The 22497-nt window shown below is 40.3% G+C and overlaps 1 protein-coding gene across 1 annotated transcript; it reads right to left on the reverse strand.

The window, feature by feature from the left end:
• Positions 1-234: 234 nt before the first annotated feature.
• On the reverse strand, positions 235-21659 carry HACD2 (3-hydroxyacyl-CoA dehydratase 2). Its single transcript, XM_050339638.1, has 7 exons — positions 21511-21659; positions 15738-15855; positions 15355-15373; positions 11655-11743; positions 5751-5872; positions 4938-5116; positions 235-4255 (listed from the first exon to the last, which is right to left on the reverse strand). Exons 1-7 carry the CDS (start codon positions 21639-21641, stop codon positions 4173-4175), a joined length of 741 nt encoding a protein of 246 aa, XP_050195595.1. The 5' UTR covers positions 21642-21659; the 3' UTR covers positions 235-4172.
• Between the last annotated feature and the right edge of the window lie 838 nt (positions 21660-22497).

Genomic DNA, 22497 nt, shown 5'->3' on the forward strand with positions numbered 1-22497 from the left:
TTTGAGTGCTGACACAACGTGTTGTTATGAGTACCTCTTCTGAAAGTGAAAAGCAGATCTTTCATAACAGTATGAAGTTTCCTAACTCTTTTGTCTGAGCTCCAGAGCTACATATGCTAAAAAAATCTTGTAAATTGCAAGGTACACGTTCTATATAAATGAATAAAAATACAGCCCTAAGTCACAAGTATAAAGTATCTGCTTTTTTTCCTTAAACAGTAACAGTACAACGTATCTTGTTCAGAATGATTTTATTTGGATTATAGCAATTAGTATCACTGATCAGTAGGCCAAATCCAGGCAGAGAGCACAGAATCGATTTCACAAGGCAACAACACAGACTAGTATTTTAGCATACAAACCATTTCACTGCATTATCAAGTTGAAATATCTTTCAACCATGCATAAAAAGTCTATGCTTAATCTTTCAGAGCTCCAGGTAATACCAGATTCCTAAATATACAAAAAATACATTTAACTTATAATAATCTTAGTGAATCAGACTTATAAAATTACAATTTTATTCTTCACAACATAGAAAAAAATACAAAAATGACTGTATATAGTTTTCACCCAAATTTCACTGACATATACATCAAAATGCACGATTTGATGTATACTCATGAAAATTTAAAGCTGAAAAAGGTTTTCAAATGACACTGCAGATTGGTCCACACAAATGTCAACCTTCATTATGATAACAAAAAACCCCACCTTTAATAGAAACATCACATTGTGAAAAATTACAATTTACCTGCACTGTAACCTGCATCTTACTGTAATTTACAATATGAACATTTCTACAGTTCCAGTTGTAAACTATACACTGGTAAGAGCCTTGGTCTTTTAGAGGGTAGTGACTAACTCAGACAAAACCAGCATGGTAGAACATAAAGTGCTGTCAACTGAACCAGTGCACACAACAGAGACACCAAAGCAGAGAACGCCTGCTGGTTTGGATATGCTGATAGAGAACATGCAAGCCAAGTAAATAGTCTGTGGGGAAAATAAAACCCTCTACATTTGTGGCAAACAGTACCAATCAAAGCTTCTATTATAAAGTTCACACAAACCACATTACAACTTCAGTGACAGATGAGGGGAAATTTCTTATTTTATGAGGAAAAACCCCACATGTGTGGCCAAAGTCAATACTGGGAACAACCCAAAGAGGATTAGGGCATCACACTACAGTTCTCACTCAAGATCACCTTCCAGTGATTTCCATGGAAGATAAACTTGAAAAAGCACTGCAAGTTGAAGTGCTGAATTTTTGTACATACTAACTGCGTGTTCATACTTCAGAATATAATTTATAAATCAAACCTTGCTGATAAGATTTCTTACTAACAAAGCAATGTCTTTTGAAAGGAAAAGTAACTCCATTTTCTTTTAAAAATCTGTCGTTTATTTGCATTTGTGTGGTAAATTAATATTTTCAACTAAAGTAAATATTCCATGATAAAGCTTATTCAGTAAAGGTGTTGATTATACAAGTTTCCTCCCTACTGGCAGCCCGCTCTGCTTTTCCATGGTGCCTGTGCTATCTGATTGTACTGTACACAGATCTGGACTATATCTTTCTCATCAGCAGAGCCAGCAGTTTGTTTCATATTGAAGTATTACACAGTCATTTTCTTCCTCCAAATTGGACCAACAAATTTGAAACCAAATCTTTTATTTGGGTCCAGAAATCAAATTAAGAAAAGTTCAGGAGCTGTACATCGACAATATCCAATAACCTAAGTACATCAGGAAATCAGATCTTTTAGATGGCATCCTTCAGAAATACTGACATCACTTTCTTTAACAGCAAGTATAAGCAAAAGATGTTTTGTTCAAAAGTGGAAATTTACACTTTCGATCGAGTTCAGTATAACGTAACATTTCTCAGATCACAACAAAGCCAATAACCTACTGCAGAAATTAACTGAACTATTGCATCTTCAAATCCAAAACCAGTCTGAGGCTGTAAATGGCCACAGTAACAGAATCATAGAATTCTTTAGGTTGGAAAAGACCTCCAAGATCATCAAGTGCAACCTAACACTGTGAAGTTCCACTAAACCATGTCCTTAAGCACCACATCTACACTCCTTCTAAATACCTCCAGGGATGGTGACTCCACCACTTCCCTGGACAGCTTGTTCCAGTGCTTGACAACCCTTCTGATGAAGAAATTTTTCCTAATATCCAATCTAAACCCTCCTTGGTGCAACATGAGGCAGTTTTCTCTTGTCCTATCACATGTCACTTGGGAGAAAAGACCAACACCCACCTTGGTACAACCTCCTGTGTTTTTGAATAGTCAATAATAGGCTCCAAAGTGTTTAAAATAGAAGCAAAGATTATTATTGTTTCTTATCCTCTCTCTGCTTATAATAGTCCTGTTTGTGTTTGAACAGGAAATGTGCTATATCGTGAGAGTTAGGAAAATTCAGACCTTTTGATGGAGTCAAAGAAAATTACTGAAAAAGGCAAAGTTTTTTAAAAAATATAGCTCTGACAAGCATAAACCTAAATAATTGTAAATCCAGCTATTCCCAAGTGCTAGAAAAGAAAGCCTGTGCCCTCTACTTCCTGGCTGTGTGTAGGGAGAGCTGGGATATGTTGAGCACAACTGGGCCATGTCCAGGGGGAGGTGCTGGCAGGCACAGCACGAGCCCAGTACTGCAGGTACCATGGTAGGGGTCACACCTCATTTATGCACCAAATCATAACGTTACAAGAGGGAAGCCAGAGAGGCCCATGTGGTGTTGTCTAGTGACCCTGACTGGGTGCAAACAACACTATTTGATTATCAATTCCTAACAGAGCAAAGGCCATAACCCACATTTCCTTTTGTCTTTGCTTGGGTATCTGTTAATTTCCCTGCTCCCTTTTGGCCCCGTCAAAAGTTTCTTCATAACTTGGGGCACTGCTCACACAGCATTAGTGCTTTCTGCCTCACTACAAGGCTTTCTTGTTCTCTGTTTTACCTTCCCAAGGGAAAGCTAAGCCAGAGAACCCAGAGGAAGCACTGAGGAAAATATAACTTTCTGTATTCTTCCACTCTTTCAAAAGAACAGATGAGGAAAGGCTTGTCCAGTCTGCAAGAGCAGCATGTAACACATGAGATAATCTGTTTTCAAAAGAGCAGCTTATGACTTTGCAACCCTTCAGAAGTTGAGTGCCTGGAACTGCCTGCTTGGATGTGCCACAGTGATACACACTAGTCACTTAAGAAAAGTTAGGCTGAGAAACAAGGCCCCCAGATGATTCCACAGCAGACCAAACAGTCCTCAGCACTGAAAGATGAGTATCACTGACAGTCATTAAAGATGATAATTTAAAGTAAAGAAGGGAGAACTGCACACATTTCTGGTGACTTGCCTCCTTATATTGGTTAAATTCATTACTGGTACCACTAGAAATATTACAGTTAGCATTAATTTTAATTTTTTTTTAATATGTAAAAAAGTATCCAGGGATGCAGTACTTAAAGGAGTTTTAATATTTCAGATAAGCATTACAGCCTCTGAATTAACATTTGCATTAGTGTACTCAGCTTAAACAAGATCTTCAGAGAACACACTCTGGTCAGACACCATACTGTTTAAATTCCTAAAGAACTACATTCCCTTCATTTCCCGTAATTGGTTTCTTGTTCTTGTTCCCGTCACCTTTTAAATACACAACCTACCTTTCTAAACTCAAACACTTTGGCCAGATTACATTCTCCACTGAAGTCTCTGACATTATCCTGAAGTATTCCAGAGCATATTGTTTGCTTTCACAGCAATACATACAGTTTCTGGCATGCAGTCAAGCACTTAAAAAAAAGAGGTATTGGTAATATAATCCCAATTCAGGCATTTAGTGGGTACAACTTCATCACTCATACTGCAACCTTCAGGCATTTAATAATAAATGAAAACCATTTAGCACATCATTTAAGGAAAATGTTAACTGCCAAGCCATATAAAGTTTAAAAGTTTTCTGAAGCATTGTAAGCTGAAAATATTTCAATGTTTTACACTGTGGAATTTCAGTGGAATCAGATTTATTGGTTATTCTTGCTAAATTATTGGTCTTTTACCTCTGACTTATCTTGGTATATTCTTTACAAATGTGCTGGGTATTGAAAAACTGCAGCATTTTGATGTTTGAAAAGTTCTGAAAAAGTGTTGGAATTACTCCGACTTCCTATGTTCTTCAGTGTGGGAGAGTACCTTTCGCCTCTGGTGTAGCATATGAAAATACAGCTGAGGAAAGACTGAAGAGAAAACAGATTCAAGTCAATAAAGTTAGAAGCGAGGTTTGCATGTCAATGCAAGATGCAGTCACACAGTCAAGGTCACCAGTTCCCCATTAAAATAGAACATGCTTATCCACTTTTTGCTCAAGTTATCTATTGCCATTTACACTTTAAAGAGAGGTGATATGATTCTTAGGCTTCAGGTATTACTTATTTTTTTGCTAGAGTATTCACATTTTTAATTAAATGCAAAATGCCATATTTAACTCTGCATGTACAAGCAGATGACAAAAGTTTCCTCAACTGAACGCACACAGCAGAAAGAAAATTGACTGCAGGGAGGAAAAAACCCTTCCAAAAGAATGAAATTTCAAGATTTGTTTCATTTCTTGCAATTCTACTGTTGCTTTTTCAGAATCTGTGTCACTTTATACAAACTGGTGCCTCTTTTCTCTCTCTATCCTTCACGCAAAAGCCTTTTCTCCTCTTGTTTCTAAGATTATGTTACACAACCTGTTTGCAGAACAACAAAGTAGGGGGTGGAACATAAACAGCAAAAGCTAAAATTTCCATGAGGCATTAAACCTTTGTGAACCATACAAAAATTAAACAAGGTCATCAACAGTACGTTAATCCCACAATTATTAGCTTTTCCCATTACAGCTAGTAATACTAAAAAACCTAACGAACTCATACTTACTTGGAATGTAGGAGATCATAACCAGGATCAAGAATGTATAGTAGTCAAAAGAAAAATTGTACTTGTTAGGTAAACTAATGGAATACAAGCCAGACTGCCTGACGAAGGGTAATGCAGCATATATTGTGAGCAATTCGCCTGAGACTCCCATTGGATACAATACTATAAACAAAGTGTACCTAGAATAAAACATTTACAGAAAGAATTAAAAGTTACAACAAACTCTGACAAAGTATTTGTTAAATGCTATTATGGATATTCAAATTTTAAATTCTCAACTCAGTATTTGTTTTCCTTAGTTCTTATTTGATTAGAGCATTGCAAGGTATGAACATTATTTCAAGCTAAGTGTTCAAATAAGCAAATAGTGTGAAATATATAAAGATTACCTTTGAGAATCTAAATACTATCTTTAAAACTATTCTCCCCACCACTCCCCCACTTTATTACTTTCCTTTCTAAACTCTTTGGTGGAGGTCATTATACTACTTAAAAGGGTGCTGAATATAGTTGATGTTAATCAATGAGCTTAAAGATTGCTTCAAGTATAACTCCTGGATTCAACAGTTACTGTTATATGTCAGTTTACTTACTGTCACCCTTTACTGTTAAATATCAGTTTCTACTCTTTCAGCTTACAATGAAATAGATCTTTTTGAACTCCAAAATCTGCCAGAAAGAAGCTGGGAAGTCACATTCACAAACAGGGCAGTTACCTCAAAATCTAATTTTTTTGTACTGCAGCTATTTTACAGGATAAATATCTCTGTCAAATCAGTACTTTAAGGTTGTGATTTCTATTATGCTACCAACCTGGCCCATTTGATGAGATAAGGGAGGTGGTTTAACAAGCTAAACGTGTAAAAAGAGTAGCGGATAATCTCAGTGATTGTCCAGGCCACTACAAACAAGAGGACACTGTCTTCAGTTTGTACCTGTGAGAAAGAAAAGAAAGCTCAGTATCAATTCAAGCATTACCAGTTACTCACCAGACCCAAAAAAACCTCACAGAAATCAATTCCCGTGGGTTGCTTTACTGCATCATTTTAGAGAACAGACTCCAAGAATGAGCTTAAAAGCAAAATTAGTAACAACAGTAAAAAAACCTTCTTATCATGCTCTGTATTTTTCTACTTGCTTAAGAACAGCTCTGCTTCATGATCAGGTAACTTTAAGATCTCACATTCTGAGCAAGGTAAATTGGTACCAGAAATCTTGAAAATACTGAGTATAATTCAGAACTCTTCCCATTCCTGAACAGTACCAGCTCCTATTTCAGTCCTATGACTGTTTCCTAGTGCAGCAAGCAGAAAGGATGATTACTCTTACACATGATATCTGGTTTACGCTTTGTGTTCTGCTCCTGTTCATGCAACTTCTGACTAGAAACCCTGTTTTCCTTCCTCTACAGGTGAGAAACTGGGTCCTACTTTTAAGCGGCACCAAAACAGCTAACACCAGAATCCAGGCTGGGAGGAGAGAAGAAACAGCAGCTCAGATTGTCTCACCTCAGGTAAGCTTGACAACTATGTGATTCACTCTTCCTTGCTCCATTTTCTACTTACTGTATCTAGCACAGTTCCTCTCATGTTACACTCAAGGCACTGTATCTGTTTCACTGCTTTACACCTCTTGGAGCTTTTATTCTCCCTCTATGTTGAGGGTTAATCCTCAGAAGCACGTGTTTTAAAATGAATTGTTGGATTTATTAGATTTTGGAGCATCATTACAAGGTTCAAGTTTCAGATGGAGTAACAGTGATCAAGTGGTGTATATGGGGTCACACGCCTGGCACTACAAATTCTTGAGAGAGTAGACATGATTTTTATGCAGCCTTTCCCCTCTTTCCCTCAAGCCTCCAATAGAATTCCAGCTGTACAAGTACCTTGAGCCCCAATTCAGTGGACCGTGGGAACAAAAACAGCTCAACCACAGGGCCTACATTTTCTCTTTTCCTCAGACTCTTGAAAAAGGGAAAAGGAAGTCTGTAGGTGTGGGTGGTGCACTCTATTCATCTTGAGCAAAGTAGATGTACCAGCAAAAAGGAAAAAAAAAAAAGGAACAAGAATAACAGGAGGGGATTGATCATATATTTCTGTATGAAAACAGTCATGAGGATTACCCAGAAAAAGCTTTGTTACACACTGCAAAACCCAGAAAGATTGGCACAGAAATCTTGAGCTATCCTGGAATGTAGGGCTGCTGTTAATCTGTGTTCTGCTGCATAGAACACTTCAGGTCACTTCCACTGCATTTTGCAGCAAATGCACCTTCCACATGAAACTCTGAAAATTTATTTATATATTAATCTACCTTGCATCATCATAAAAGAGCAAAATCCAAAAATTATCTGAAGATTTTCAGACAGGAGTCCAAATTTATTTTTACATTGCTACAGGATCCTAATCCTGTTTGAAGTCTGCTTTATAAGCAAGACTTAGTTCTTAACAGGGAAAAGTTAACAGCACTTCATAGATGATGCTGTTCCAAAGGAGCAACGTGTTTCACAAGCACTCCACAGCTGCATCTTCTGGTCAAACTGGGAGTAGCAGCTTAGTGAGTTCACCTAACTGTGAGTCATGGACTTAAACCTGTACTTTGAAACCCCACTTCTTTCTTTCCCTAACTATGGGATTCAGTAAAGTCAAGGAATAAAAATTTTTAGCTTGAAATAGCATCCAAGGACATGAGCAAGGACAAGAAGTGAATGATACAGGTGGAAGTAGAAAATCTGGCAGTTACAATCCAGTTCTATCACAGGACTTCTGTAACACTGCCTTCACAGGTCTAGTCTTCCCCACGTACTTTAATATTTTAATTTATTAGAACAGTTCACACCGTTATGAAACACACACAACCCTGTTAAGGTCACTTAAAGCATTACTGATTGTCTTTACTCGAGCTTTATAGCTTGTGTCCCTATTTAAGGAAGAAACAATAGTGGAAATTGGTGGTTATCATTAAAAGGTATGTTTTTTACACACTCCTATCTGTCACAAGTCTGTTGCTATTAGAACATCTCTTCAAGCACTGACAATTTTTCAGTAGCTCAAATAAAGATGTCTGGGATGCACATTATCGAACCCCTGGGAACTGATTTACAAAACAGTCTCATTAATTTAGGCACTGCTAATGCTGCATCTGCATCATTCCTCTTCCAGGCTGAAGATAAGGGGGATAATACAGCAAAGACACAGTAGACCTTTAATCAACCACTGAGCCCAATGCTGCCCTCAGAACTCGATTCTTCTTTCTCTACTTTTTTCATGCCAGTCTTCCAAGGAAGTATTAGACACAAGTCAAAACACATTTTACACTTGATTGACACCTTATTTCTCCAACTGCCTTAATTGGGGTCAATCATACAACAGGTGTAATTTTTTGGCATGTGTTTCAAGCCAATATATCAAGGAGGGTCCTGAATTTACTTTAGCTTATCTTCAAAACTGTGAATAGCAGAAAATGCTTGTTAAAATATGAAACAAACCACAGCCTTTTAAGATGTGAAGATGAGAACTGGGAGTTGACAAAATAAAGCCTGAGAGGTTTTTAATGTTTCCTTATGCACGGAAAGGGAAATTTCTCCATGTTAAGAGTAACAGTTTGACAAATTTGCAGAAAATTTCAGCTAAACACATAACTGAGCAATCCAGTGCAGAAGAGTAAAACCAGCAGCACTATGCAAGTGTAATGGTGAAGACTGTTGGAACAGCACATCTCCCTCCAAACCACTGGTTCTCTGGTGCAGTAATTACAAAATAAAAAATTAAAAAAGAAAAAAAGAAAAGAAGAGATTTTACACAGATGTAAAGCAGTGATGAATCAGGCTTTTCAACTCCACTCAGCCAGAGTTCTGGACTTTCCAGCATGGACTTCCTTTACTAGAAGTTAATCATCAATTAAGATGTTCTTCCCTCTTTAAGTAAGTATGCTTTGCAGATTGAAGGTATCAATTCATAACTGCAGTCACTGAAATCTCAATTACCACCTCTATGTGCTGTACATGCCATCTGCACAACATCTCTAGACTGTGTGTTCTAGAAAGGTTCCTCTAAATATGCACTATATTTATCTGCCACTTATCTGTACCTGAACCCAATGGGATAAGCAATAAATCCCTGCTGACACCAATTTTTAATTACCCATCAGAAGTGGGTACAGAATTATCAATCAGAATGGAACTCTACAAAGGTCTGCCATGATGTCACCAGATGATCTCATTGTTCACACAAATTCAGAAAGACATCTTTTGAACTGAAGGGCACTTTCTGTTCTCCTATGCCTATACCCTCCTAGCCCTTCATGCCAGGCTGCTCATTCTCTTCCCTCCTTTGCAGGGGCAACAGTAAAATTCACCAAACTGATTCCTTTCTGGTGTAATGACAAAATGATAACAAGCACTGTATGATGTGTCAGGCCCTCCTCCACTACACCAACAACTGGAGTTCAGGTGGAATTATGGTGGAGTTAAGGGGAATCTCATTGCTACCCAAGGAAGTGTGCAGCGCTTTAACATTTGCCATGCTTTAACATTTATTATAAATAATTTCATATTGAGTTTAACAACACATCAGCACTGAAGTCAACAAAAAGCACAAACATGTTAGTGGCAAGAAGCATGCTTCAAATCACATCACGTATCTAGAAGTGTATCCTGACAGAGAGGAGGGATGCAATACACGTGTCTTCTTTTAACTACATTATATATGAAAACAGTCTGGAAAAGCAAGATACCGAACAAGTCTCACTCAAAGAGTTAAAGAGGAAAACTGCGTTTTATTTTACAAGAACCTCATCATGCAACTGCATAGCTTACAAGTTCCATAAAGCTGTGTGAGAATTTAATCCTGGACTTCACCATGGAGCTCACTTGTGCAGACAGCCCTTTAGAAAAAGTAGAACACTTGTGACACTTGCAATACATCTCCCCAGGTGAGACTGCATGCTCCCTGGCTGGGGGAAGGGGAGGGGTCAGGATGCAGCCTCTTATTTATTCACTCTAAGTCACAGGTCAAAAACTCATCACAGGATTCCTCATCCTTACCATTCTTATGCCCACTTTCTAAAACGTTAAAAAAAAAAAGTAACACATGATACAGTCTATTGCAAGAGTTTAACCAAAAGACGACAAGCGTGAGATAAAAAAATCTGCATTTAACATTGCTGAAAGAATCCTCGCTAAAAGTCGAATGTTGGGCTAAACTCATTGCTCCCGTTTTCTCCCATTTTGCTGGTTTTCTCCAGTGAGAATGTGGGCATAAGTTTCAAAAAAGCCTTACCCACAATCATAGTACAGGTTTTTCTTTGATGACAGACAATATGTGGAATACTTCTAAACCATGCAATCTAAGGTCCAATGTTTGGGTTACTTCAAAATCAGGAGACAATTCGTAAAAAGATTTCAATTTTTTTTTTTTTCTGAAACATCAGGTATCCCAACATCATAGAGGTAACAAGAAAAACTGCAAGGATATTTCTTTAAAAGTATTTTATGCATGTATCTAAAATCTAATGTCTTGGGATTACATTTTTTGTTTTGTTCAAAATCTACGATTTATTTCAGTGAATTGATTGAGACTGAAGTACGTTAATTTGCACCAAAAGGGAAATCCATCAGAAGAAAAATATTTCATAAGACTTAAAGTTTATTGAGAAAAATAATAACATTCCTCCACTTTAAATAGCCTGAAACTAAGGGTTCATGTGAACAAGCATCATTATATGAGAAAAGTCAGTTAATTAATAGGAACTATAGTGACTTATGTGTACTCTACATGTAGATGGATGCTCTGGTAACAGGTTTGGAGTAAGGAACAGAAAGCAGCTTCCCTGAAGACTTGGTAGTGAGAGAAGCTCCTTAAACATTCTCCATGTGAAGTCACAAATGATCTTATAAATATAATGACACAAGATGACTGTCACTTATTTCAGGCACCCATGCTGACACTGGCATCAAGGATAATTTCCTTCTTTAACGAGAAGAAACCCCAGCACAGATGCAGCATATTTGGGCTACAATGTTTCAGGTGTCATGAAAGAGTCAGCATAACCTGTACCAATTGGAGCATGTTTAGATTTTAAAATAGCTGTCAGGAATAATTTTCAAATAACACGGCTTCCAAAAGATTCCACAGAGATTTGTATAAAGCACAGCACTACTGTGTGGTGACCAACAAGGAAAAACACACAGGCCCCAAAATCCACCCACACCTGAATGTAAGAAAATCAAATGAGAGACAGAGGAAAGATTATCCTGGAGAGTGATAAGGGAGAGCATCGAGGCACTGTTGGGGACAAACAGTTGAGGGGGAGCTTCAGGTGCCTTGGAACAGAAAGTGAACTGTGTATGCAGGAAGGGGGCAGAGAGGAGATGTCACTATTAATTATGGCACCAATGGGATCAATACTAGAAGGCTGTCCCAAATTCTGGGCTCTGTATTACACACTGAAACCTCTTTAACTTCCAGTAAGGACTGCAAAATCTATTCAGGAGCTACATGTCTTACAGTGAGAGAATCAGACCTCGCTCTCTTTGACTGTCAAGAAAAGATGACTTCAGGTCTATTTTTATTTCTTTTGATCCACAGAAATTCACATAAACAATTTCAAATGTTGGGATACAAACAGAAGACATTTTAAAGCAAATTAGACAGCAATCAACACTTGCTTTTCAGAATGGATCAACAGTTTTTCTATCCATTTGGTAGCTTGACTTACCTCTTTTACACTGTGTGTTACTGCCCATGTCAGGAAAACTCTTGACATCACTTGGAAAGCAGTCAGAACAACAGAAGAGGGAACAATACCTGGAAAATATTTTGCAATTAGTAAATAGTCCTGACTACCAGGGTGAGAGGTAAGGGTAGGGAAATAAAACATATCTAAACCAAAGTCCAGTTATTTGAAATTTTTGGAAGGAAAGCATGTAATTTTTTTAATTTGAAAGTATTAAGTCTGTCCCATGGTATGTTTATACAGCCTAATGCAATGCAATCCCCTGACAAGACTTTCTGCAACAAACTGCAAATAAAATTGGTCTTATTGCAATCACAGCACATTCCTTAATAGAGAATAGCTGAATAAGATGAGATAACTTCAATCAAACAGCTTCTGGGATAGTCTTTCAAATAAACCCTCTTTGATTAAAATATCCAAGATACTCTTCATTACTGTGATTTAAAAAATAAAAACAATAAATAAGTTTCACAGAATATATCCCAAAAACCAGTAAGCAAAAAATTAAAAGTACTTGGCAGAAACACTGGTCTAGCCCATATTCTGGTATACAAAATTTATAATTCCTTCCTGGAAATGCAACTCAAAACCCCCCCAAACCCACAACAAACAAACCCCAAGAAACAGCTGACGCACTGGTAGGTACAGAAACAAGCAGAAGATTTCTCAAGGAAGCAGACATCACTGCTTCTTCCAAGAAAGTTTTGAGGTGCTGATTAAACTTCTAGTAAAAGCATCCTACACACACAGGTCTCACAGAGGATGAATAGTTTTAGACTGCAAATTACACAAATTTTCTAAACTTTGCATCAAAAAGTTTTATTTGTTTCCAATAGCATGATTAAGACAAATGCAACAGCAGGTGCAGCTCCTAAGTGACAGTAAAAAGTGCTTCTAAAACTAATGCAGACCACCACAAGGAACACAAAAAACCCTCAGGAAGATGTCAAGACCAAAGTGGGAAAGTGGAAAAGGAAGAAAGAATAAGAAAATCCAGAAGCAAATTTCATTAGAATTATTTTCATTGACATGTTAGGCTTCTTTCGGAGTACAAAGAAAGGAAAATCCTACAAACATAGTCCTCTTCAGTTTTATCACATATTGTTCATAATGTAATAACTGTTGTAAAACCTCAGGGCAGAACTGGTTTCTGTTCTCAGACAACACTAAAGGGGTACTATAAAACACCACAATCTGTACTTGTTAAAGGCTCTTTCCTTTGAGAGTAACACACCTTTACTTTTATACAATTGAGATCATCCCCTCCTAAACAAGATAGCCTGATGTTCCTGCAAAGGAATCTATAAATAAGCCAAAATGACTGTGTAGGAACCATCCAAGATTACCTCAAGTTAGACAAACAAGGTATTTCATTATAGCCAAGACAATGCCAATCTAGGCCAAAAACAGGAGATCAAAATAAGTGACTCACCAGCTACAATTCATGTAAATTTTATTTGCCTCTAATTATTTACTCACTGCACTGAACAGGTACCTGACAGTCAATCTGAAGCTTGTTATTTTTAAAAACATCTGTCATCACTTGTACAACACTTCACATGCTAGAACAGTGCTTGACAGAGGGCTCAGGTCTGGAACCAAGAAGCAAGTAAGCCCCGCCCAGACCTCTTCCAGACCCTGGACTAAGCCTCCCATCTCCAGCAGGAAACCCTCCAGCTCCCAACAAGTGCTCCCTGTGTCCCAGTGGGTTCCCAGCTGAGAACAGGCTGTGTGCTGTGTGAGCAGGCTAAAGCCAAACCAGCGAACCAGTGCTGCCTTTGGCTTACCAGAGGGTCACTGGAGAAAGGCTGGTACTGCAGGGACTCTGCAGAATGGCCCTGTACTCACCAAAGCTTTGTTTTTCTCCATTCCCTTCACCAATTCCCTGTAGTACTCTTTCTTCTATGTTTTGGTGGCTCTTATCATCTCTTTCCATACCAGCTTCCTCCAGTCAGAAGCTCTCCCCTCTCTCTGTCAGTGCCATTCCCACACTTGGGCTCTGTCTGCTACTCAAGTTGAAGAACTGCACGTTCCTTTTTCCATTTGCCTGTCTATCAGTCCCTCCTCTTGGTCTCTGGACTATGTGTTCCCTCCTTTCCATGTGAGCTTTCCTTCATTTTTTAAATCTTAGCCACACGTCAAAGTTCTGTTCTCAACTACGCTTGACAGACATCCCCCTATCAGTCTTCATATTTTGAAGGACTTGCCTCACAGATGCTAACATTTCAGATTCTGCTGAAAAGATGTGGAGAGAAAAGTTATGCTGATACACACAGCCATCTGTCACAGATAAGCTCCTCTACTGATAGAGAATTACAGCTCTAGTTAGAGCAATTAGTTTAGCAGGGCAAAGGAATCTGCAAATTTCCTCTTTCTCCTTCCATAGAAACTTTTGCCAGTCAGTAGGACTACAGCAAACACCAGCAGTGCATCCAGCTGTGCAAAAGTCCCTCACTTTATTTAGCTGACAAGTGTTTCCATTAACAGAAAAAAAAATAATCCAAGGCCAGTTGTAAGAAAATAAGTATTTTGTAAAACTATTTTGTTAGAGAAAGCAAATAGATAGACTAGTAATGGTACAAAACGTTGCAATCTTCCCCTAATGGCTCTCTTCAGTAATATTAAATTGTGCTACTGAGGATAACATGGGCTAAATGGATCCACACCTCAAATCAACTGAGCCAGAATTATTAGTTTTGCTCACAGACAGGCTGGTATAATCATCTTGCTTGCTGTTCTGCATCAGCCTGCAAGGTGAAACACACGACTCTCTCCTGCTATTCATTGATTTTTATGGACACAAGTGTGAGGAAAAAATAATCCAATTACATTTTTTACACTCTTAGATTTAGTACTAGTAAACACTAGTGTCTGTACACCAGTTTAGCTTAAGAAAATAGCAGAGCATTACTGATTTAGGATGGTAAACCCAGCATTTTATCTTCAAGGCTTTTTTCCCCAGTGTTCCAAGACTTAACTTGTCCTTCTTGCCACTTGTTAAACAAGACTTCAAAATCAACACATTTTAATATTATTTTCTGATAATTTTTTTAAAAGTGTGGTTTATTCTGGTAAAAACCAGTAATTGAGATTTAGTAAAATTAAACAGCGTTGGAAGGACTGCCTTGGCAGCACAGACAAGTAGATGATACACAGAGCTTACTGTGAGAAGTCTTCCAATTAATTTGAGGAGTATAGAATCATTCATTTCTTGGGATGATCTGTGCACAGCCTACAAACTGCATTTTAGGACAGCATTTTCAGAGCAACCGATTATTCAGGAGGGTTCAGAACTACTCCATAAACTACAGAACCAGACTGCCCTCTGCTGACACGTTCCTGTATACAAATTTAAGTTCTCCCAACTACCTCACTTGGTTATTAAAGAAACCCACGGGACATGTAACAGACCCTTTGGTAGGTGGACTGTTTGTATAATACATGAAAAACAGCAAGTGTGTAGTTGCAGCTTTAGGAACCTTAATGCCATCTCACTCTTTAAATAGTGGCTAGTGAACATCCAGACAGGAGCTCAAGCTCTGTTTTCTCACCAGGAAAAACTAGTGAGTTAAGCAAGAATTAAATCTGTCAATTCACAAACCATGGCATTTTTCGTGCCAGTACATTGCTAAAATTGCAGTCTTCTATGACAATAATAAACCAAAAAATTACAAGCACTTACCAAGTGCACAGTGCAGAATCTAGAATAGAAAGAAAAATTCAAATCACCAACATTTCAAATTAGGCAATTTAATACACACATTTAGTTCTATTACAAGAGCTTAAGATTCAATATTTGCATTTCAAAGATTAGGTTTAATAGTTAGCTCTGCTTCCCATACTAAAGAGCAGACAATAAGTTCCCTCACCACTCACCATTAAAAGGAAAAATTCAGTATTTGTGTGAGGTATATTTCTTATGTTTACTTTCAAATCACTCTATAAAGGCTAATGAGAAAAAACACAGATAGTTAGAAGGCACAGTCCAACACAGGCTGCCCTATTTCTACTGAACAACACATTCATGCAAACATTAGTAACACCAGAGAAGAGCACTACACCTACCTCAAGCAACGCTCCCGTTTGGAAGAATTTCAGGGGCTTTTCTATTGAATAGTAAAGGCTGTGGTAGCTGCCTTTAGCCAGGTATGCCCGAACAAGACCAACTGCAATAACAAGCCATCTGAAAGAGAGAAAAAATGTCTGCGATAAGGAGACATTAAGCAGAGCATAAATACAAAAAAAAATCCTTAATTCCTCTTTCAAGATCTGAGAAAGCAACAGGCATAACTGTCCTGAAGTATACTAAGCTTTGCCTACCCTCTGCAACACTGAAAACATTAAATGCTTGGATCTTCTGCAAATTTATCGAAGTTAGAGATGATGCATTTTTTAAGCACCTTTCAGCACCAACACAATACCAATACCTTCAATGTCTCGGTTTATTTTTCGGTGGGCTCTATTTAATTTAGTTATGGAATGCATTCGTGACAGATTAGCATCACATTCTGTTTAGTTTAAGCAGAAAACCACTGACAGCTGGTCAAAGATCTCTTACCACACCGTAACTTAAAGCAGCATGGCATAAACAAGATTTAGAAGGTGTTCACTTTAATGTTTCATTTCAAAGTAGACCCCTAGATTTTATGTTAGGTCATCCAGCTTAATTGGTAGCATATATTATATGAGAAATAGTTATAGATAAATAACTGCAAGGAAACGGAACCTGCTAAAGCCTTGAAGGCAGCACGGCCATTCCTGTCCCAGCAAATATTTCTTTTTAACCACAAATATATCTAGGCCTTTGTAAGTAGTGTGTGTATAACTGCAACTGTACCTTGAACAATGTCACCTGCTAACCCTGCTGATTTTCCCCTCAGGTAACTTAAACCTAACAATTTTTTGTCCTGGCAAACGGTGTAACACCTTCCATTACCCCACATAGAAGAGTCAGGTTTTGCCCATAACCTCAGAAATTCTTCACCGAAGTCTATGACAAGCCACAAAACTAAGGTGAGTGGTCAAGTCTGGTCAAACACTTTTTCATTTGAAATTAGCATCTATAGTTAACTTTAGTTTCCAATTGCTCGTGGCAAACATGAGGAGAAGGGGTCAGTTGGTCAATACAACCTGAGAAATCCTTAACAGCGGCTCCCAAAGTTTTCACAGGCTGATGATCCTGGCTGTCTTACTCTCAGTTACTTTTAATGCCACCACCTACTTTACCTCCCTGCACACCCTTCGTGGAAGTCACAAAGTGTCTCTGCGAACAACAATCTACCGCAGTGGAAGTGTGTGTAGACAGGCAGCAAGCTCCCTAACTATGCAATAGATTTTATCCTTCAGAAAAAAAAAAGCCTGCAGCTTTGGTTTTGTAACAGGGAAGATGAAGCCATTCCCTTCATTTAGAGTATATTAGAGTCAGTCTTAACAAATACCCCATTAGCTTTGGTATTGCAAAGTATATACAAATATTATCACAGATGGAGTAATGGTTTGAAACACACAGTGAAGTTCAGATTTTTCAATAATAAGTAACTGTGGCATCCAAGTTTGCGTTGGTAATGACATCTGTTAGCAGAACTGAAAGTTAACTAATTTCTGCCTCAGCACCAAAGAAAAGCAAGAGTGGGGAAGACAAGTGGGAAAAGAGAAATAAACCCTCCCTTTTTCAGAGTGACAAGTTATTTCACTTAAAGCTGTCTTGTGAAACCAAAGGGCAAACATTTGCTAAGTAACTGCTGCTTACAAAGAATGAATCAGATTAATTTAGTATTTTGACCTGAGTGTAGAATAAACCAGTAAGCACTATATTATTAGTGATTCTCCCCTGCAACACTGACTGCTTCTTCTTTAGAACAGGAAATCAGAGCAGGCTGACACTGTCCTATTCTTATCTGTCAAGTTTCTCTGTTTTTCCTAATCTTCCATGTTTGTTGAGAAACTTGGCTGAATTGAGCAATTTCTCCAGTTGCACAAGATAACAGTTCTTGATTGTGCCTGCAAACTGTTCTCACCTTAACCTGGTGGAGTCGATGGCTCCCAGAGGAGCTCCAGCCTTTTGCTCATCTCCACCCTCCTGCCAGGTCACTGACTCCAGCAAGACTACTTTTTTAGTGTCCTTCAAAAAGCATTCAATACAGATCAAAGTATTAATCTGCATAAAATTAAAAGCTGAGCCTAGTTTGTGCTGAAGATTTTAGAACCTCTGTCCTGCTTCTGTGATTCCTAAATAGTTCTTCACCTTCTACTGACTGGAGAAAACAGAACAGAAGGTGAAAGCAAGGAGTATCAGCTGAAAATTAAACTGGGCAAGGAGTTTACAAGGGGAGCAAAGGCACCACTGTGTCAAGGAAGCTAAGCTGTAAGGTGGTTTTTCCAGCTTTCTCTGACCTAGACTCTCAAGCCTACCTGATAGACCTGCTGCAGTTACATTTTATTAAATTACCATTGGAGTTACGTTTCATTAAATTACTGCTGCCATGCCTCTAAACTTCAAACCAGACTATTAGACTCTTTAATCCAAACTAAGAAAAATGAAAACTGCACACTTGACAGACAAGCTTCATGCTCAGGTCCTTAGTTCAACTCCCTTTATTTCTCTCACAGTTACAGAAAGGCATTTTCTTCTGCAAAGTTTACTGAGGTTCTGCATAATTTATGCAAGAGGATACAGCAAAGCTCTGCAGTCAGTGCACCTGCAAAGGGAGAAGTGCACTTTGACTCTTCAACAACCACTCACTGAAGATGTGGACAATGAAACTCATAACCCTGGACTCTCTTTGCTCACCACTGATTAACACAAACCCTTGCAAATTCAAAAGCTATTACATTATCATCTATCTTGTTGACTGAAATCCTTTCAAAATTCCTTGTTTACACCACCATCAGCCACTTACACCCAGAAGCACCAGTCAGTTATGGCACTTTAAATATAAGAAACATAATCACCTTTTAAAGCAGCTTATCAAATATTTACACTCAACCCTAACAGCATGCCCTCCCTCCTTGCCCAGCACTATTCAGTGATTTCAGTCAACCACGGTTTTTAGAAAATAATTTCTATGCTGCACCTACGCCTCCAGAATGAGCTTCCTTATGCCAGGTCAGGCATGACTACATGGTTCCACACTGGGGTGGGAACACAGTCTGACTGAAAGCAAGAGAAGCAATGCAGAGCTTTCTGCAGCTTAACATTAACTATGCCGAGATTTTTTAATTGTTACTTGATCCGCTTTAAATAAAGCTAATAACTAAGGCAACTACGGTTTTAAAACATTTACTTTAGCACCTATTTACTGCACAACAATGTTGTTGTGTGCTTCAGTTTATAAGTCAGCTTTTGTAAAACAAAACAAACCACTTAGGAAAATCCCGTGTGCTTTTACAGCACCACTTCATCATCTGGGTACCTTCATTTTTTTGGGGTTTTGTTTTCACAATTCTCCTTCCAAGGCAGTGCAGTTTGACAAACTAAGTCTGAGCACTGATTGACACAGGGTCAGTAACTAATTCCTGCCACCACTGTATATCAATCTTTTCGTCTGAACAACTGAGCTTATGCCAACCAACTCCTAAAAAACTACCTTTTAAAAAGACTTCATAACAAGAAGAAACTGAGTTTTTTCCTAAGCTCAACGTTGTATATTGTGGAATTTCAGCAGTGTCCAAGGGAAGCACAAAATCCTCATCCATTGTAAGACAAATTATCAGTCAAGAGCTCCCAGTGACCTACTCCAACAGAAGGGCAGTGAGAGACAATGAAGAGATACAAACTCCTATGGCAGCTCCCCAAATCAGAAATCATCTGATCACAAACACCCAGAAAAAAAGCAGCTCATGTTAAAGCACCATAAGCCACATCCCACCCAAGACCGGCATTTTCTATGAGGTTTGGTATAAATCAGGAATTTACGTGACAGCAGGAAGCTAAGTACAGATTTGTGCTATTTATTTGAGTTTCTAACAGTTGAATTTGTTTCAATTTTTTTCTTCTGAAGAAACAGAAATTTCCCACGCTCAGGAGCTTGCGTGCCATGATAAGAAGTTCATGACCTCTAAAGAAACTTTCCATTTATATCTCAGCTTCTCTCTCTTGGGTTTTTGAGATCTTTTATAAACGTAAGTGAAACGCATATGAGCAGCAAAATGAGCAGATAAATGCTTTTACTTCTAAGAAGAGTTCAGAGAGGTGAACTTGTTAACATTGTGCAGGGTCACCACAACAAACCTGGAAAGACTGCCTAACTGCCTATACTGTGTTGTATCACTCATGTAATTAAGTATTTCTGAAATGAGGGATTCACTTAAATCAAGCTAGTGGGTAATTATCATTCCCCTGTGGGTGAAATACCCTGTAAATATCATATGAAGCCATAAACCTGCTTAGCAATAGCACTTGACAGAAACATGGCTATTGGGTAATGGGTGTAACAAACACCTCACAAGAACTGAGCTCTTCCAGCTCAGCCACCTTTGCTTCACACAAGTGTACCTACCTTTTAAGCTGAAACAGCACCAGCTGTCACCAGCAAAGACAAGAATCATCAAGTCCCGTTGCCTTATTACAGTAAATAGTATCTATATTAATTCTATACTAACCTTCTCCCAAAATGGTGACACTAGTCTGTTTGCTTAATTCCTCAGCTGCCAGGATTTATCTAGCAGAAAACAAGCTCATTTGGGATCCATTTTAAAGGCTCTTTTCTCCTCCCACCCAAATATCCTCAATCTTTCAAAAGATGGCTTTTATTTTTATCTGGATTCCAGTAAGACACCACTGCCACAAAAAAAAAAAAAAAAAAAAAGGAAGAAGAAGTCTCCTTTATCTTGAGAGTCCCCAGTTGTCACTATTTTTATTTTTGTGCCCAAGAACACACCTGAACAAGCACCAACCAGCCCCAGCCTCCACTGTGCCAGGCAGGACAGGGCAGAGCACCAAGCTGGCCGAGGAGTTCGTATGTCGCAAGCAGCAGATTTCAACCTCGACTTATGGAGCACCTGAAGGGTTCATGGGGAAATTTCACAGGGCTCAACAGCTTTGCCTTCTTAACTACTGCTGTGGATAAATTCCCTGTGTTTAGGTTCACCTCTCAACTCAGAAGTGCTGGAGTCCACATCACAAATGTGGTGATGCAGGAGCAGCAATCTATGGTCACCTGGATGTGAATTTTATCACAGAGCAAATTAAAGTGTCAATTATAAAACAGGGCAGTTCCCAGAGAACAAGCACTTGTGCTGTTCCACATACCTGGTTTAGGAAGGGGCATACGAAAGAGAACGAGCTGCGGAGAGGGTCGGACAGCGCTGAGCGGGCTCACACCTGGCCAGGAGCTGCTGAGGCCTCGCACAGGCTGTGCAGGGGCCGCTCCAGGGAAAGGCTCGGGGAACACCCGGGCAGCCAGCCGGGATAACTGTCCGTGTGCCACGGGGAGAGACGGGACAGCTGAGCGAGTGCCTACGGGAGCCCCCCCTCCAGCACCGGGAGCAGTCAGAGAGGGTTCGGCCGTGGTTTTCAACGTCGCCCACAGTGCGAGGCAGGGCCACCGACAGCACGGGGCACACGGGGCACAGCCCCGCACCTCGGCGGTGCAGCCGCACGGGCTGCGGGCAGGACAGCGGGCACCGCGGCTGCAGAGCCCCCATTCCCCTGCCTGCACCCGCTCCCCGCGGCGCGGCGGATCGGACCGGACCTGCCCTGCCCTGCCCTGCCCTGCCTTGCCCTGCCCTGCCCTGCCGGCCCCACACGCGGCCGCAGCCCGGCCGAGCTCAGCCCCGCGCCCCGAGCGGCGGCCCCGGCCGGGCACACCCCGCGAGGGCGGCCCCGCACGGTCCTTACCCCGCCGTCATCACCACGTTGTAGATAACGAGGTAGCCCGTGGCCAGCGCGCCGGGGCCCTTCCTGCGCCGCGCCTGCTGCCCGCCGTACCCGTTGTCCGCCCGGCTCCCGCCGCACCCGGCCGCCGCCATGTCGCGGCTCCCGCGGCCCCGCCCGCTCCCGGCGCCACCGCGGGGCGGGACTTCCCGCCGTGCCGGGGCGCTCCGCGCAGCCGCCGGGAGCGGGTGCGGCCCGCGGGGAACGGCTGGGACCGGTGGGGAATGGCAGGGAATGGCAGGGACCCGCGGGACACGGGTCCAGCAGGACACGGGTGCTCCCGACCGCCTTCCCGGGTGATGATTCCCGTCCGGGGATCAGCGAGCTTTGCGGTCGCTTTCTAGGGAACGCTCGAAATGCTCCGCTTCAGGGAGAAATAGGTCTGCCCTGTCCTTAGGGGCATCAACAGCGTTAGTTGTCACGGTCCAAATATTTTTGGAATATTTAGTAGGTTTTCATCGCTTCTGTGGTTTAGTCTACAGAGGAGAGGACTGAGAAGGGATCTCATTAATGCATATAAATGTCTCAAAGGAGGGTGCCAAGAGGATGGTTGCCAAGCTCTTTTCGGTGGTGCCCAGCGACAGGATAAAGTGCAATGGCCATAAACCAAAACACAAGAAGTTTCACCTCAACATGACAAAAAATTTCTTTCCTTCACGGTTGCAGTGATCTGGAACAGCTGCCCAGGGGGGGTGTGGAGTCTCCCTCTCTGGAGACATTCCAGGCCCACCTGGACACGTTCCAGTGTATCCTGCTCTAGGTGACCCTGCCTTGGCGGGGGTGATGGACTGGATGATCTGCAGAGGTCACTTCCAGCCTGAACAATTCTGTGGTTCTGTCTTTGAATAAGCTCCAGAGCGCAGCACAAAACTCGTTTTCTGCTGAAGTTCCACAAGAGCAAAGCCTGCAGAGCGTTACTTTCACAGCAACACACATTCAAGCATCCTTCTC

Source organism: Myiozetetes cayanensis, unplaced genomic scaffold (assembly GCF_022539395.1).
Source record: "Myiozetetes cayanensis isolate MyiCay16 unplaced genomic scaffold, myiCay2020 scf9, whole genome shotgun sequence".
Lineage (NCBI taxonomy): Eukaryota > Metazoa > Chordata > Aves > Passeriformes > Tyrannidae > Myiozetetes > Myiozetetes cayanensis.